The sequence below is a fragment of the Chlamydotis macqueenii genome, chromosome 8 (genome assembly GCF_036417535.1).
Source record: "Chlamydotis macqueenii isolate bChlMac1 chromosome 8, bChlMac1.mat, whole genome shotgun sequence".
In the NCBI taxonomy this organism is placed as follows: Eukaryota; Metazoa; Chordata; class Aves; order Otidiformes; family Otididae; genus Chlamydotis; species Chlamydotis macqueenii.
The window spans coordinates 226,619-242,251 of NC_141563.1; the positions used below are offsets into that span (position 1 = coordinate 226,619).

Genomic DNA, 15,633 nt, shown 5'->3' on the forward strand with positions numbered 1-15,633 from the left:
TGTCTCTCTAGTTTAGAGAGAAGGATGTCGTGCGGGACACTGTCAAAAGCTTTGCACAAGTCCAGGTAGATGATGCCGCTTTGTGGCCTATTCCTGACCACAGCTTTGGAGAAAAACCAGAACCTTCAGACACCGGCACTGAGAAAATCCCTTTTTATTACTGAGATGTGACCTGGGAGGCTATCTATACCGCTGTGGCAGACACGTGCAAAGACCTTTTGGTCACATAGAGTGGGTTCATGTCTCTGGAGAAGTGGAGTGGATGCAGACATTCCTGGAGAAACAGAAGTGTCACAGATAAAGTGCCCAACACAGAGGAGGTTCCCCAGATACATTGGAAATCACTTGTGAGGAGATGTGGGCAGCTTATATCTGCTGAAAAATTACTGATTGAATGAGCTTCTTCAGGGCATCCTTGAGCTCCTGGTTCCTCATGCTGTAGATGAGGGGGTTCAATGCTGGGGGCACCACCGAATAAAAAAGAGCCACCACCGGATCCAAGGACGGGGAGGAAATGGAGGGAGGCTTCAGATAAGCAGACATGGCAGTGCTGATGAACACGGAGACCACAGCGAGGTGAGGGAGGCACGTGGAAAAGGCTTTGTGCCATCCCTGCTCAGAGGGGATCCTCAGCACGGCCCTGAAGATCTGCACATAGGACACAACAATGAACACAAAACAGCCAACAGCTAAAGAAAAACTAACACCAAGAAGCCCAGCTTCCCTGAGGTAGGAGTGTGAGCAGGAGAGCTTGACGATCTGGGGAACTTCACAGAAGAACTGATCTACAGCATTGCCCTGGCAGAGGGGTATGCCAAATGTACTGGCCGTGTGCAGGACAGCAGTAAGAAACGCACCACCCCAGGCAGCTGCTGCCATGTGGACACAAGCTCTGCTGCCCAGGAGGGTCCCGTAGTGCAGGGGTTTGCAGATGGCAACATAGCGGTCGTAGGCCATGACGGTGAGGAGACAGTACTCTGCTACAACGAAAAAGAGAAACCAAAAGACTTGAGCAGCACATCCGGAAAAAGAGATGGCTCTGGTGTCCCAGAGGGAATTGGCCATGGATTTGGGTAGAGTGGTTGAGATGCAACCAAGGTCAAGAATGGAGAGATTAAGGAGGAAGAAGTACATGGGGGTGTGGAGGCGGTGGTCGCAGGCTATGGCAGTGACGATGAGGCCGTTTCCCAGGAGGGCAGCCAGGTAGATGCCCAGGAAGAGCCAGAAGTGCAAGAGCTGCAGCTCCTGTGTGTCTGCAAAGGCCAGGAGGAGGAACTCAGTCAGGCCACTGGTGTTGGACAGTTGTTGCCTCTGTGCATGGTGTCCTGTCATGAGAGGAAGAATCAATAAAGAGTTAGGGGAGACTTCTCTGAAAAAAGTCAGTCTTTCTCCTTGACCCTAACCCTGCTACACACAACCCCCCACGCCCTTGCACCCGTTCCTTTTCCAGCCGACCTTCCTTCACCACTGTGCCTGGAGCTCTGGTTGGCGATCCTGAGTGTGCCCTGAGGAGAAGGCCTCTGCACACTGGCTGCTGAGGAGTCAGCCCTGCTCTGCAGCAGTGGGTTCATGGAAATGGTGGGGGACAAAGTCCGCTCCTGGTGTTCAGAAGAAACTGCTCCTAGCTCAGAAGAGCTTTTCACCATCTGCACTCCCAGAGTTAAGGAAGTGAGATGGCAGAAGGCAGTTTGAGAGGTTTGGGGTTCTTAAAGCTCCCCCATCTCACCTGGGGAGTGTTCTTGGATGTCAGACACCCTCAGCATTTCTGCTGCACTCAGGGAGAACAGAGCCAGTCCTGTAAGGCCAGAGGATTGCCTGTGGCTTAGTGCGGATTGAGGGGAGCTGGTCTGTGCCTCTGACTTGTTCCCAGCTGCCCTGGGCTTGTTCTTCATGAGGTGGAGGGTGATCACACTCTTGTGTTACCCTGAAAAACAACCAGACACTGCTGAGAGCAGAGGGATGCTGTGCTGACCACTGAACGTCTCACCCCTTCTCAAGGTCTCGGCACCCCACTTCCAGCCAAGGACACACAGGGCTCATTTCACCAACCCCACAGCGCTTCTCCATGGGGCTTCCAGATAACAAATTGTGCAAGGGGACAGCTTCACATTCTGGAGGGTGTGTCACAGCTTGGGAGGACACCTCAAGGAGATGGCCACATGTCCTAACGACAGCATATAATTCAGGGGAAACCAGCTGCTTCTCCAGCCCCACAGACTGCACTGCCCACAGCCCCACAGCTGAGAGGAAAGCTGGGACACTTGTTCCCATGGAGACGGCTGCATGGAAGGACCCACAAGATCCGGGTGCGACCCTGCAGCTGAAACTGCACCTCCCCAGCGAGCCTGGCAGCAAGAACGAAATAACAGCAGCAATAACAGAGACAAATGGAGAGAGAAGCAAATACAAGAGCGAGGGTCTGGCTGCCAGCAGGCAGGGCAGAGGCAGGCGGGCACTCAGGACAGCGTCCCCCTTCCGCAGCTGTGCGTGCCCCCTCCCCGACACCACCATCACCGGGCAGCTGCTCTCAGCCCCTGTGCTCTACAGAGGGACGTGGACACGTGGCTGGAGAGCTGCACCACGGCTCTGCTGGAGCTCCGGCCTCAACAGGAGGGGGTTCATGTCTGGGACCCCCCAGCCCTGGGGACAGAGTCTCTGGTGGGTGGGAGAGGAGGGCAGGGGGCTTGCTCGGGGAAGGGGACTGCATTGCAGGGGATCATATACAGAGTTTTCTGAATTCTCCCTCCCACAACACTTCTGAATTTAGTTTCCTCTACTCCCCTGATCGTATCCCTTCTGCCTGGAGATTTTCTCAGGGCACTGGCGAGGAGCAATATTCCTGTTTGCGGACAGAAAAAAAGGATGGCTCAGACTAAGAAAATGGGCCCAGCAAAGGTAATGCTACCTGTGTCTACTGGCAGAGGAGTGGCTGAACGTGCATTAGGAGACTCCTGGAACACCCGCTGGTAACTCAACTTTCTAGCTCAGGAGTCATAGTTACTAAAATTCAGAAATCTATTATCTTTTTGTCCTTCCATTCCCCAAGAGTGCAAATGGAAAATACAGAACCAGAAATATTTTTATTTGTATACTAATCCTAGTCTTGAACATCTCATTCAATCTTCTTATAGGAAAATTGTAGGATTGTGCTGAAGCTCTGAGCAGCCTTGATCCACACAGCACCCTCTCAATAGCAGAAGGACACTGCCATACTGAGGGTCGCTCCTTCCCCCCACAGCTTCTCCCCACAGCAGCGCTGGGAGCTCCCTGGGCAGGCTGAGTGCTGAGCCTGGCAGGCGGCAGAGTCCCTGCCCCAGCACACAGCCCCTGGGCTGCAGGGACCCTGCTCTGAAGGACAGCCCTGGGCACCCCTGCCTGCACACCTGCCTGCACACCCCTGCAGCCATCCCTGGGAGAAGGCAGCCGTCGTGCCCTGTCCCTCTGATGCTGCAGCAGGCAAGCCCTGCTCTGCAGCACCAACTTCCCCTTTGAGAAACCAAGAGCCCTTCTGACAGATCCCATAAACTGTCACATGCACAAGCTCTGGGAGATCTCTCCAGGAAAAACAGCTAAATTGCCCTGCACCAAGAGACTTACCACATAGAGGGCTCTGAAGATTCCTCCTCACTGACCTCTCAGCATCCTCCCGCTCTCAACTGCCTTTAAGTTCTCTCAGCCACTGTCTCTCTGCAGCGCTGCCCACTTGCCATCAGCTCCCTCCATGCCAGGAGCCCAGCCCAGCTCAGCAGCAGAGGCCCAGCCCAAGGCGGCACTTTCTCTGTCCCCTCGGGGCTCCCTCCAGGTGTCCCTGGGGCTGCAGGGGAACCTGCTGCCAAACAGCCTGCAGCCACCACGGGGGTTTTGCTCCTCAGCTGGGAGAGAAGAGTCACGTCTTTTCAAGCACTGCCATTTTCCTGCTCACAGACAGAGTCAGCTCTAAATATCACCTGGCCTTGTCCCGTCAGCAGGCAGAATACCCAAAGGGAGGGATCTCCTCTACCCCTGCTGAGGGAAGGGATTCAGCGCAGTCAGTGCAGGCATCTCACCCTGGGTCTGTAGTGCTGGCGCTAGAAGAGGACTCAGCTCCCTTCCATGCACACCACAAACCCTCAGGAGCTGGGATTCCTCTTGCCCCTGTTCAGCTGAGCACAAAAGGGCATTTGCCTGTGAGCTCTTTCTCTCAGCTGCCCTCCTCCTTACTGGAGATGGAGGGCAGCAGGGAGTTCTTTAGATGCAAAGCCCTGGTGACAGCTGAGGTGCCCGAGGTGGCCCAAGGTTTGTGCAGGAGACTGCAGGCTCAGGTGGAGCAGTTCTTAGGGACAGGGCAGTGTCTGGGGCTTCATCTTGGAGGCTGTTGGGAAATTCCTTTGGCAAACGGAAATGACAGCAGGTGCCCACGTTTAGGAGAACGAAACCTCTTCCTACTCAGGACATGCACGGAAACCTGTACAGGTGTCCATCTGCCCCACTGGAGTGATTTTGCACACGGAGAGCTGGGATTCTCTCTTTCCCTTCTCCACCACCTTTATTTGTCAGATCTCCACGGACCATAATGTCTCACGGCCTCCTGCCAGCGCTGTGCAGCCCAGGCCTTCTTCCCTCTGGATCTGGTGAGAGCAGGGTTTGCTCACTCTGTGGGCACCGACACTGTTGAGGAGGGGCAGTGAGATCGTGGCTGAGTGGGCATCTGGCCGCAAACGAAGGTCAACCCAGCGCACACCATCTCGCACAACGCTCTTGCATGGAACCTTGGAAGCTGCAGTCTTGATAGGTGGGCAAAGAGGGGAGTAAAAGAGTGACTGGATGCATTGGGGTCTCTCCTGGGACTTGATGGTGTTATCAGTTTCCGGAGCAGCTGACAGTGTTTGCAGATGACACAAATCTGAGGCAAAGGAACGAAGCATACAGTGGACAGCTGCCTTCTGGAGGAACCTCAACAGGTTGGAGGACTGGGCCAAAAAGAATCTAATAAATTTCAGAGAGAAGAACTGCTTCAATCCAGCCCCTGGGGTGTCCTGATCCTGGGCAGCAGCCCTGCCTGGGCTGCAGCTCAGTGGAAAAGGCCCTGGGGGTCTTGGTGGGCAACAGGGACTGTTCAGTGCAGAGACAAGAAGGCTTCTGGAATATTCACAGCAGCATTTCAGTACCCATCAGGCATTTAAGATGGAGCCAGGCTCCTCTTTGTGAAGCGTGGTGGGAGGACGAGAGGCAAGGGACAAAAGCTGAAAGGATGTTCAGGTGGGAGATGAGGACCATGAGGTCCATCAGGTCATACCCATGAGATCACATAAGCACTGGGAGTGATTTTCCTGACAGGTTGGGCAGTCCCCATCCTTAAAGGTTTTCAAGTCTTCTTTCCCCCTAAATATGGCCTCAAAACAATGAAAAACCACTCCTGGTCATGCCAGAATGAAGCAAAACCCTATGGCACCAGCACAAGCTCTGCCTTCCCAGGGCCCTCTCCTCTCCATGAGAGAGGTCTTCCACCAGCCCCACACTTCTTCCACCTTTGGGCTTTGCAGTTGCATATGCATGGCCTGTCTACTTGCCTTCACCACCGTCACCCTTTTAACTGAGGCCAAACACATATTTTGGCACTCCCAGTGTCAGCTGGCACCTGCTCCACACCTGGAGCCCTCTTGGCCATGGAAAACGGGAGAGACAAGGTCCATGCTGCCCAGCACTGGGCACAGATTTTTCCTGGGAACATGGCTGAGGAGCTGTCATCATGTGTGTCAGCCTGTGGCCTGGCAGGGATGGGACTCGGACAAGCACTGCTGAGGCAAGGCTGAAGTAGCTCAGCTGGAGAGCTGGAGAACTGAAGATCTAAAGGTCCCTGGTTCAGCTCCAAGCTTCAGCAATTATTTTCTCCCTGAGATTTTTGTAGAGCTCCTCTGCCTTCTTCCACCCTACCCTGGCCTTCCTTACTCCTTCACCTCTTGCTAGAGCACTGCAGAGGGTCAGAAGGACCCTTCCTCTGGCACCACAAGTCCCCAGGCTCCCCCTGGCCAGGCCGCCTCCAGTCCAACCCACAGGATTGGGCTCTTCTTTGTACAGGACAGGATTTGTGCCAAGGACCCCTTGGTGGCCTCGTGGGAGAGGGCCATGGCCTTTGGGCACCTTCCAGCTTCTCTGTGTCCTCCCCACCCTTCGGATCCCCTCTGCCCACCTGAAGGTCCCTCTGCCCGGATACGTCAGGGCTGCAGCCTGGCAGAGTGCAGGGCCTCCACCCCGCTTTGTACTCCCCTGTCTGCTCACGTGTAACGCTAATTGTCCATTCCACTGGCTTTTATAAAAGAAGGCTTTATCCATTTTACACCTGCATTGTAACGGCTGCATGTATTTCATTTCTCTGGCTTTATAAATGCTTATATATTAAAAACTACAAATGTACACACGTATAAACATGGCGGCCCCCCTGTAGGTAAGGAAAGACCTTCTGGGTCAGATGTACTGCCGCGTAAAGCACAAATGGTGGTGGGTTTTTCCAGCCAAGCCCAACAAGGCACATGACCAGTAGAGGGGAGGGACTTCCAAAGCAGCTGGGATGGGACGGGACTTCTGCTGGCAGTGGGTCGGCAAGGCACCACGCATGTCTCACCTCCAGCGATGGTGGTGCCTCTGCTCCTGGCGTGCTCCGCGGCCATGACCCCAAGAAGCACAAGGTGGGGTGGAAATGTTTCTTGTGAACGGCTGTCAGGTAACGGCTCCGTGTGCTGCCAGAGCTTCAGTGTCTGTGCCCGGCACAAGAGCGTTCCCCACCTCCCTGTGGTTCACGTCAGCAGTCGGTAGAATCATAGGATCATTTAGGTTGGAAATGAGCCCAGCCGTTAACCCAGCACTGCCAAGTCCACCACTGAGCCGTGTCCCTAAGGTCTTTAGATCCCTCCAGGGATGGTGACTCAACGCTTCCCTGGGCAGCCTGCTCCAGTGCTTGGTAACCCTTTCAGTGAAGAGATTTCTCGTAATAGCCAATCCAAACCTGCCCTGGTGCACCCTGGGGCTGTTTCCTCTCTTGCTGTCACTTGTTCCTGGGGAGAAGAGACCAACACCCACCTTGCTCCAGCTCCCTTCAGGCAGTTGGAGAGAGCAATAAGGTCTCTCCTCAGCCTCCTTTCCTCCAGCGTCCTTTTCTCCAAACAACCCCAGTTCCCTCAGCTGCTCCTCATCAGGTACAAGGACTGTTTCTCACATTGTCTTTTCAGGTGCAGGCTGTCTGGACAAAGACCACTTCAATCATTATCCAATTTCCTCCTCCCAGGACTCTTTGTTCATTCAGATACCTCGCACCCATCTGGTTGCTGCTCTGAGCTCCAGGGAGTTAAAATCTTGCCTGTCTTTCAGAAGCCCAGTTGTCTCCTCAGCCAATTCTTTAATTCTGTCTATAAACACCTTTGTTTTCTTCTCAATCTGCCTGCCTAAAATATTTCTCGTGAGGCTCTCCTTTGCAGAAAGGCAATCTCATGGGATGCAGCCTGTACTTGGCGTGTGGCTGTGCAGTGTGCTTTATTGTCAGGAAACAATTTCCTGCTCTCTTTCTGAAAAGGAAAATTGCTGCTGTGCCTGTGCGCAGGCAGTTCTCAGAGGAGAGCAGGAGGGTGCTGGCGCAGTGGAGCTGTAACATCCAGCGGTGGAGATCAGTGGAGAAGTGTGATGCAAGGAGCAGTGATGTGAGTCCCAGGTGGCCAATGACAGCAATGGGGAGGTGTGAGAGGTGAGGAGCAAGGTTGTCCATACAGTGTCAGACCGCAAGGCACTGCTGTTTCTACCTGCCCAGCCATCCTGAGGAGACACCCTGGAGCGACATCCCTTGGAGAATGCTTCTGTCAACTCTTTTAAACTGAAAAGTAATTCAAAATAAACTTGAGGAGACTGAAGAAACTTCTCAAGCAGTTAAAGTCAGAAGCAAAGCCCAGAATACCTTGGAGCATTGATGGGCCCCTCTGGGGGCCATTCCTGACAAAGCCTCCCCAGGGACTCGTTACAGCAGGTCATTGGAGGCTGTGAGTGCAGGGAGGCAAAGGCCCTGTGCAGGGGGCTGTAGTGCAGAGAAAACTCTTGGTTTTGTCAGAAAGCAGAAATGCCCAGAGCCCCCGGCCTTGGGAGGGCACATCCTGTCCCTCACGTGTGACTCAGGGCTCTTCCTGGGGGCAGGGAGATGTGAAAATGACCAATGCCCAATGCAGAAATAATTTGCCGCATCTCTGCACTTACCCAAGTAGAGGCAAAGAAGAAACAAAATACACAACCCAAAATCCTGCTTCTCCTGGAAGACCTGAGTGGTGCGGTCAGCTGCCGTAGCCAAGGGGACAAAGACCGTGGTTCCTTTAGGCCTTTCAGTCTCGCCAGAGCCCTTGGCCATCTCTGCTGCGCTGTGTCACACTGTCCATGCCTGCGTCTCTTTCCTTTTGCCTGATGACACCAATCTTTATTTCCCACCTAGCTCTCACCCTGGCATTTTCCTGCCCTCACCGATGTCCCTGCACCCTCACTGGCTGTTGTTGAAACACAAGCCATGGGTTGATCCAAATTCTCTCTGGGTGACCTCTTGCCCCACAATGCCACACTTTGACTGGATTTCTTTTTCCTCACCTCCAATCTGGACCTTCCAAGCTGCACTTTGTGGATGTTTCCTTCTCTTCCCACTACCAAGAAACGGTCTACAATCTGAGACATCACCCTTCAAGCAGTTGAAGGCTACTGGTATAGTGCACTGGTCCTCCACTTGAAGTGGCTACAGATGCCCAGGTTCCTCATCTTCTCAATACAGACCCCATATCCCAGAAGTCCAGCAGAGCAATCCCCCATGTTGGGTCAGGGATCACCTTCCACCTTCCCTTCAACCAAGGCCTTCTAGCAGAGGTCTGTGGTCTTCCAAGTCCTTAGTTATCAGGATCCTTCTTCTCACCTTTGTCAGGTGGTTCACTGATCCTGACCAGGAGACCGTTGTACATCAAGGACTTAGTGATCCACAGAACAGTAAACCTGAGTGTAGTTGTCATGGATGGGCCATTCAGATCACTTGAAGAACCACAGTCAACAGCATCAGCAAAAGTGATTTTATTGAAATGCGATGTGTAACAGTGCGACTTGAGAAAGGCTGATGGGAAGGTTCAGCCTGTGACTGCACAGAGGATGTAACAATGATTCAGAGTCACCAGCACAGAATCACCGTTACCAATACAAAATCCTGGTGCACTGTGATACCAGGCCATGTGCGATGTCGGTCACCTACAAAAGATTTGCTGTTTGTAAGAGATCTCTCAGCATCCAGGAGCAAACGGGAGATTTGCTCCGTTGAGCTGGACAGCTCAAGGGAGATCAGCGCCATGCAGCCACGGCGCTGGGCAGGGAGAGCTCAGGGAAGGCTCCCTTTGGCTGTCGTATTTACGGGATCAAGTGGTTGGCTTGTAGTCAAATTGCATGTGATGGGAAATGTGTGCGTGAGATTGCTTGTACCCACAGCTTTCTCTGTCCCTTGAGAAATGAGTCCTGGAAAAGCCACCAGCTATTCATGTGTTAACCGTGTGATGGATGTTCCAAGCTGACAGGCATCGATGCTCACTGTGTCACTCATTATGATGCCCCTGGATTCCATTTTGAGTTCCAACTGAATATCTCTCTGCTGAGCTGGGAGGACGCTGTCCTTGCAGACCAGCTGTACTGAGCTCTGCTGCTCCTCCAAGCTTTTGACCGGTGGGTCCCCACTGTGGATACCACTTGTGGGCACTGCTGGAGAGCAAAGCAATAACAGTGAGGTGTGCCCAGCTTCTCCACCCTTCACTGCTCACAGCTCCATTTAGATGTGAAATGCAGATGGGAACTGTATGAGTATAACCACATCCTTGGGACACAGTTTCTCCATTTAAAATGTTCATCAGCTTGCTGGTTCATGTCCATTAGCAGTGAAAAAAAGGGCAACATTAAAATTCCTTTAAGGTGAAAAATTCCTGCACACTTATTACACTGAAGGCTTTTCTGCCCGTGTTCCTACTGCTGCCTGACATCTTCTTTCAGGGGCTGATTCCTTGGCCATCCACACCACAAGCTGTCCAGTGTTGGGGGCGATGAATATCAGAAGCCCTGGGATTGACCAGTAAGGGACTTTCTAAGGGAAGCAAAATCGAGGACACCTGCTGGTGGGAAGAAGACAAGGAACACCTGCTGGTGGTTAGAGGCCCTATGGGTATAAAAGCATGGAAACAGTACAAGAAGTTGGCTCTCTGCTTAGCTTGCAGTGTGCTTTGAGATGGCTCTTGGTGAGTGGACTGTGCTCTAACAGCTGGACCGTGCTCTAAGCAACTATGCACTGACGTCTGGTGCCTGAACAGGTGGAATTGAACCATTCTGTTGCTAGACAGCTACCGGTTTGAAGCCTGCACAGCTAATTCATTACCTCAACTTGTTGATGCGGAAGTCATGGACACTGCACAGCGACCAATGTAATCAAGCAAATGCCACTTTATTGCCCTAATAGCTCAGTTTATGTAGATATTTTAGTTCCTGTTCATGTGCAAGCCCTCTATTGATTGGTTAGCATGTCCATGTGCCTAAAGCAATAATTTGATTGGTTAAGGACTTCTGATCATGCGAACGGTTCCCTCTGCCTGTGTCCTGCTTTCAGTCACGTACTTCTTACGTTGTCCATCGTACCGTTGCCTTTCAGCACGTACTCTTGCTTTGTCCATTGTGCTCAGATCCTGTTCGCTTCAATACATTCACCCATATTCCCATCCGCATAACTCACTTTGCTACATTCGCGTACATCGATACACTTGCTCATATTCCTATGCGCATAACTCATTTTTCTACATTCGCGTACCAACAATACAATTCCCAGCACCGCTGCACAAGAGGATGATGATCAGCGGGGTCAAGAGCAGAGAAAGGAGGCAGGCGCAGCACTTTCAGGGTGTCCCCTGTTGTTAATAGAGTGTGCTCTGTGTCCCTCCTCTCTCCTCCGCTCTGAGGCACCTCTGTTTATCCCCTCAGCAGATTCAGTGGAAGAGTACTGACCAGACGTTGCTGCCCGCATGGCCAGCGCATGCAACAAGGTCTGTCAAATATGTGCTCTGCAGGCTAACAGCAGTTCTGTTTTGTAAAGTAGCGTAGTGTATAGAATCTACATCAGTTAGCAGCGTTGATAGTGCCGATGCAGTTGCGTTTGTTGGCTTAGCAAGCCAACAACAATAACTACAAACGACAGCTTGGGCACGGTGATCATCTGGCTTGCTTGATTCTGAAAGCATCTAGTGAAAATGGTGGGACACGATTGATCACCGTCCATCCAAGTCTCTGTCAAAAACAAAAATGGTAAAATCATGAATCAGATATCACTTTCCTTGTTTCCACGGTTTCACCCATCGGCTTGGTACCCATTTTGGTCCTTCATCTGTTAAAACACAAACATAACCACGACCAGTTAATTTCACTTCTGCTGGACCGTTCCATTCTCCAGGTCATAGATCTCGATACTGCACTTTAATTGCATTAGTTTCTTTTTGAATCCCTGATTGCAATGCCATGTGATGAATGATAATGGGAGGAGAGTCTCTTCCTTCTGTCAAACGTAAATAGTTCAACACATACAGCGCTTTTGCAAGTCTCTCGGATGGTGGTAACAATTCTCTTTCTTTTTGTTTTTGCAAAAGCGATTTTAGAGTTCCGTGAGCTCTTTCCACAATGGCTTGTCCAGCAGGCGAATGAGGGATACCTGTTAGATGACGAATCCCCCATAAGGTAGAGAATCTGCTAAAGGAAGTCGAAACATATGCAGGACCATTGTCCGTCTTAAGCTCTCGTGGGATTCCCGAGACTGCAACGGCACTGTGCATATGCTTCACTACATGTTTAGCTGTCTCACCTGTTTGAGCAGCTGCCCGTATCACATGTGAAAAGGTGTCAATGCAAACATGAACATACTTTAAACAGCCAAATTCAGGCACAGGGGTGACATCCATCTGCCACAGTTGTAAAGACTTTAAACCTCGAGGATTCACTCCAATGCCCGAGCCAAATCTGAGCTTTTGACAAGCAGGGAACGACTGTACAATGCCTTGCGCATTAGAGACTTTCAAATCAAATTGTCGCGCTAAAACTTTTGCTGACTGATGGAAAAAGTCGTGTGATACTCGGGCCTGCTCAAACAGATTAATTCCTTGCTGCTGCCATGCAGGAGCAACTAATTTGTCTGCTATATTGTTACCAATAGACAATCCAAGCTGAAACTGATGACTGCGAACGTGAGTAATAAAATACTCTTTTCGTCTCTGATTTAACAGTATTCCAGTACCTGACTACCCTTTCCGAGAAGTAATATTTCCTAATGTCCAGCCTGAATCTCCCCTGGCGCAGCTTGAAACCATTGCCTCTAGTTCTATCACTGTCTACACGAGAGAAAAGGCCGACCCCTAGCTCACTACAACCTCCCTTCAGGAAGTTATAGAGAGCTGTACGGTCTCCCCTGAGCCTCCTCTTCTCCAGACTGAACAATCCCAGCTCCCTCAGCCGCTCCTCATAAGGCCTGTGCTCCAGACCCCTCACCAGCTTCGTAGCCCTCCTCTGAACGCGTTCCAGGGCCTCAATGTCTTTCTTGCAGTGAGGGGCCCAAAACTGAACACAGTACTCGAGGTGCGGCCTCACCAGTGCCGAGTACAGGGGGACAATTACCTCCCTGTTCCTGCTAGTAACACTGTTTTTGATGCAAGCCAGGATGCTGTTGGCCTTCTTGGCCACCTGGGCACACTGTCGGCTCATGCTCAGCTGAGCATCAATCAGTACCCCCAGGTCCGTTTCCTCCACACAGTCCTCCAGCCACTCCGCCCCAAGCCTATAGCGCTGCCTGGGGTTGTTGTGGCCGAAGTGCAGGACTCGGCATTTGGTCTTGTTGAACCTCATCCCATTGGCTTCAGCCCAGCTCTCCAGCCTGTCCAGATCCCTCTGTAGGGCCTCGCTACCCCCAGGCACATCCACACTCCCAGCCAATTTGGTGTAATCTGCGAACTTACTGAGGGTGCACTCAATGCCCTCATCCAGATCATCAATAAAGATATTGAAGAGGACAGGCCTCAGCACCAACCCCTGGGGAACACCACTTGTGACCGGTAGCCAGCTGGATTTAACTCCATTCACCACCACTCTCTGAGCCCGGCTCTCCAGCCAGCTCCTTACCCAGCCAAGAGTGTACCCATCCAAGCCATGGGCTGCCAGCTTCTGCAGGAGAATACCATGGGAGACAGTGTCAAAGGCTTTGCTGAAGTCTAGGTAGGCCACATCAACAGCCTTTCCCTCATCCAGCAGATGGGTCACTTGATCATAAAAGGAGATCAGGTTGGTCAAACAGGACCTGCCCTTCATGAACCCATGCTGGCTAGGCCTGATCCCCCGGCCATCCCGCACATGCCGCATGATTTCCCTCAAGACTATCTGTTCCATAACCTTCCCTGTAACCGAGGTCAGGCTAACAGGCCTGTAGTTCCCCAGATCCTCCTTACAACCTTTCTTGTAAATGGGAGTCACGTTGGCAATCCTCCAGTCTTCTGGGACCTCACCAGTCAACAAGGAGCGCTGATAGATGATGGAAAGTGGCTCGGCTATCACCTCCGCCAGTTCCCTCAGCACTCTTGGGTGGATCTCATCCGGCCCCATGGACTTGTGGCAGTCCAGTTGGAGTAGTAAGTCTCTGACCGTTTCTTCCAGAATCACAGGGGGGTTAGCGTGCTCCCCAGCCGAGACTACCAGGTCAGAGAGAGGAGTACCCTGAGGATAACTGGTCTGACCTTTAAAGACAGACGTAAAGAAGGCATTCAGAACCTCCGCCTTTTCCTTATCTTCAGTGGTCACATTCCCAGCCTCATCCAGCAAAGGGTGGATATTCTCCTTTGTCCTCCTCTTACTGTTAATGTATTTATAAAAGAGTTTCTTATTCCTTTTCACCCCAGTGGCCAGGTTAAATTCAAGCTGGGCTTTTGCCTTTCTGATTTCACCTCTACACATCCTAACGACTTCCTTGTATTCATTCTCAGTTGCCCATCCCTCCTTCCACAGGCGGTAGATTCTCTTTTTCTCCCGGAGCCTCAAGAATAGCTCCCTATGTCCTGGTTCCGGCTAGGATAGAGTCAATATTCACCTGAGCTGGGTGGAGAACCGAAGCTGGTAGCCCCTATGGCTGGGATAGTTAACTAATTAGCTAACAGCTGGGGTTAATTTACCCAAATTAGCCAAAGGGCTATTCCATCCCATCTGACATCATGCTCTGTGTATCAGTGAGGAGGGTGCTGAGGGGAGTCTCCTGCTACTTGGAAGAAACTGGGTGTGGAGATTTGTTTTAAGGCATTATACTGTGTTTGTATTCCATCACTGTTTTGTTTTCTTCTGTCATTGCTGTTAAATTTACTTTTTGTTCAATCTCAACCCACATGTTTTTTTTTCCTGGTTTTCTTTTGTTTACCTATTCTCCCCCTGTTCTTTCAGAGGGTGGGGGGAATGAGAGAGAGACTGCATAGTCTGGTCCCAATTGGGGCTGAACTATGACACGTGTTAACTGCCATCTGCAATAGCACACTATTATTTCACTTAAACATCTCCAAAAGCTGAATTTGTCACTTATGTAACTGTGACTGCTAAATTAGTGCAGTATTTCTTAACTTTCACCTGATCCCTCAAACTTAATTTGGTAATGATTTTCTTCAATTTTATCACTCATTTAGTAAGGTAGAGTCTGTTCTTAGTCCTTTGGTGGATCATTTTGCCTCATAATACATTGGTAGCACTGAGATTGCATGGCCAACGTAATTACAGAAAGAATATTATATTGTGCCATCTTACAGCGTTACAGTCCAGTGAAAGATGTTCTGATGCGCAAATGATCCAATGTTACATTAAAAGGAGATGGCGGTGGCCATCTGCAGTCACAAGCATTTCCATATGTTTAGGATACGCATGTGTCGCACATTGCAAAGAGTCTGGTGTCACTGTCCTTCTACCAGTTGTCATGACAGAGGTTTTACATTTGCATGAGTGATGACTGACTGCAGTAGTTCTGGCATTGACAGAAAATGCTGCTATTGTAAGGTACGCAAAGTATGGCTTCCAGCAGAGACCAACACGGCATGGTAGAGATAATGTTAAGCCCTGGAAGAAGGAGAGGCAAGGGGAGGTTGCCTTGTTCTCTGTCTCATTCTCATGCTGTTTTTAATAATAAATGAATAGTTTTCCCCAAGCGGAGTCTGTTTTGCCCGTAACGGTGACTTTAAGGATTTTCTCCATGTCCTTATCTCAAACCTTGAGCCTTTTTCCTGATATTATCTCTCCCTGTTCTCTCAGAGGGTGGGGCAGTGAGAGAGAGACTGTGTAGTCTGGCCCCAATCGGGGCTGAACTACGACAGATGCATATTAATAAAAGCTAGTCCTGGGATTTCCTGAGCGACCCTGGGACTCCTGTGAGGATGATGAACACTTTATTTGGAAGAGTGTGTGTTCAGATAGTTTCCACAGGGCACCCTTGAGCTCCTAGTTCCTCATGCTGTAGATGAGGGAGTTCACTGCTGGAGGCACCACTGAATACAAAACAGTAACCACCAGATCCAGGGCTGTAGAAGAGATGGAGGGAGGCTTCAGGTAGGCAAACATGGA

General features: G+C 51.1%; 1 protein-coding gene across 1 annotated transcript; it reads right to left on the reverse strand.

Moving 5' to 3' along the window:
* Positions 1 to 366: 366 nt before the first annotated feature.
* On the reverse strand, positions 367 to 8,362 carry LOC147599768 (olfactory receptor 14C36-like). Its single transcript, XM_086753530.1, has 3 exons — positions 8,215 to 8,362; positions 1,727 to 1,795; positions 367 to 1,325 (listed from the first exon to the last, which is right to left on the reverse strand). Exons 1-3 carry the CDS (start codon positions 8,360 to 8,362, stop codon positions 367 to 369), a joined length of 1,176 nt encoding a protein of 391 aa, XP_086609656.1.
* Positions 8,363 to 15,633: the final 7,271 nt, after the last annotated feature.

Bases quoted from the DNA above. Each gene is read 5' to 3' on its own strand.
- LOC147599768 (XM_086753530.1), bottom strand. From the start codon at position 8,362: ATGGCCAAGGGCTCTGGCGAGACTGAAAGGCCTAAAGGAACCACGGTC. The intron at 1,796-8,214 runs GTAAGTGCAGAG...CTGGCCTTACAG, and splicing joins TCTTCTTTGCCTCTACTTGG to GACTGGCTCTGTTCTCCCTG. The intron at 1,326-1,726 runs GTGAGATGGGGG...CTCTCATGACAG, and splicing joins CATCCAAGAACACTCCCCAG to GACACCATGCACAGAGGCAA.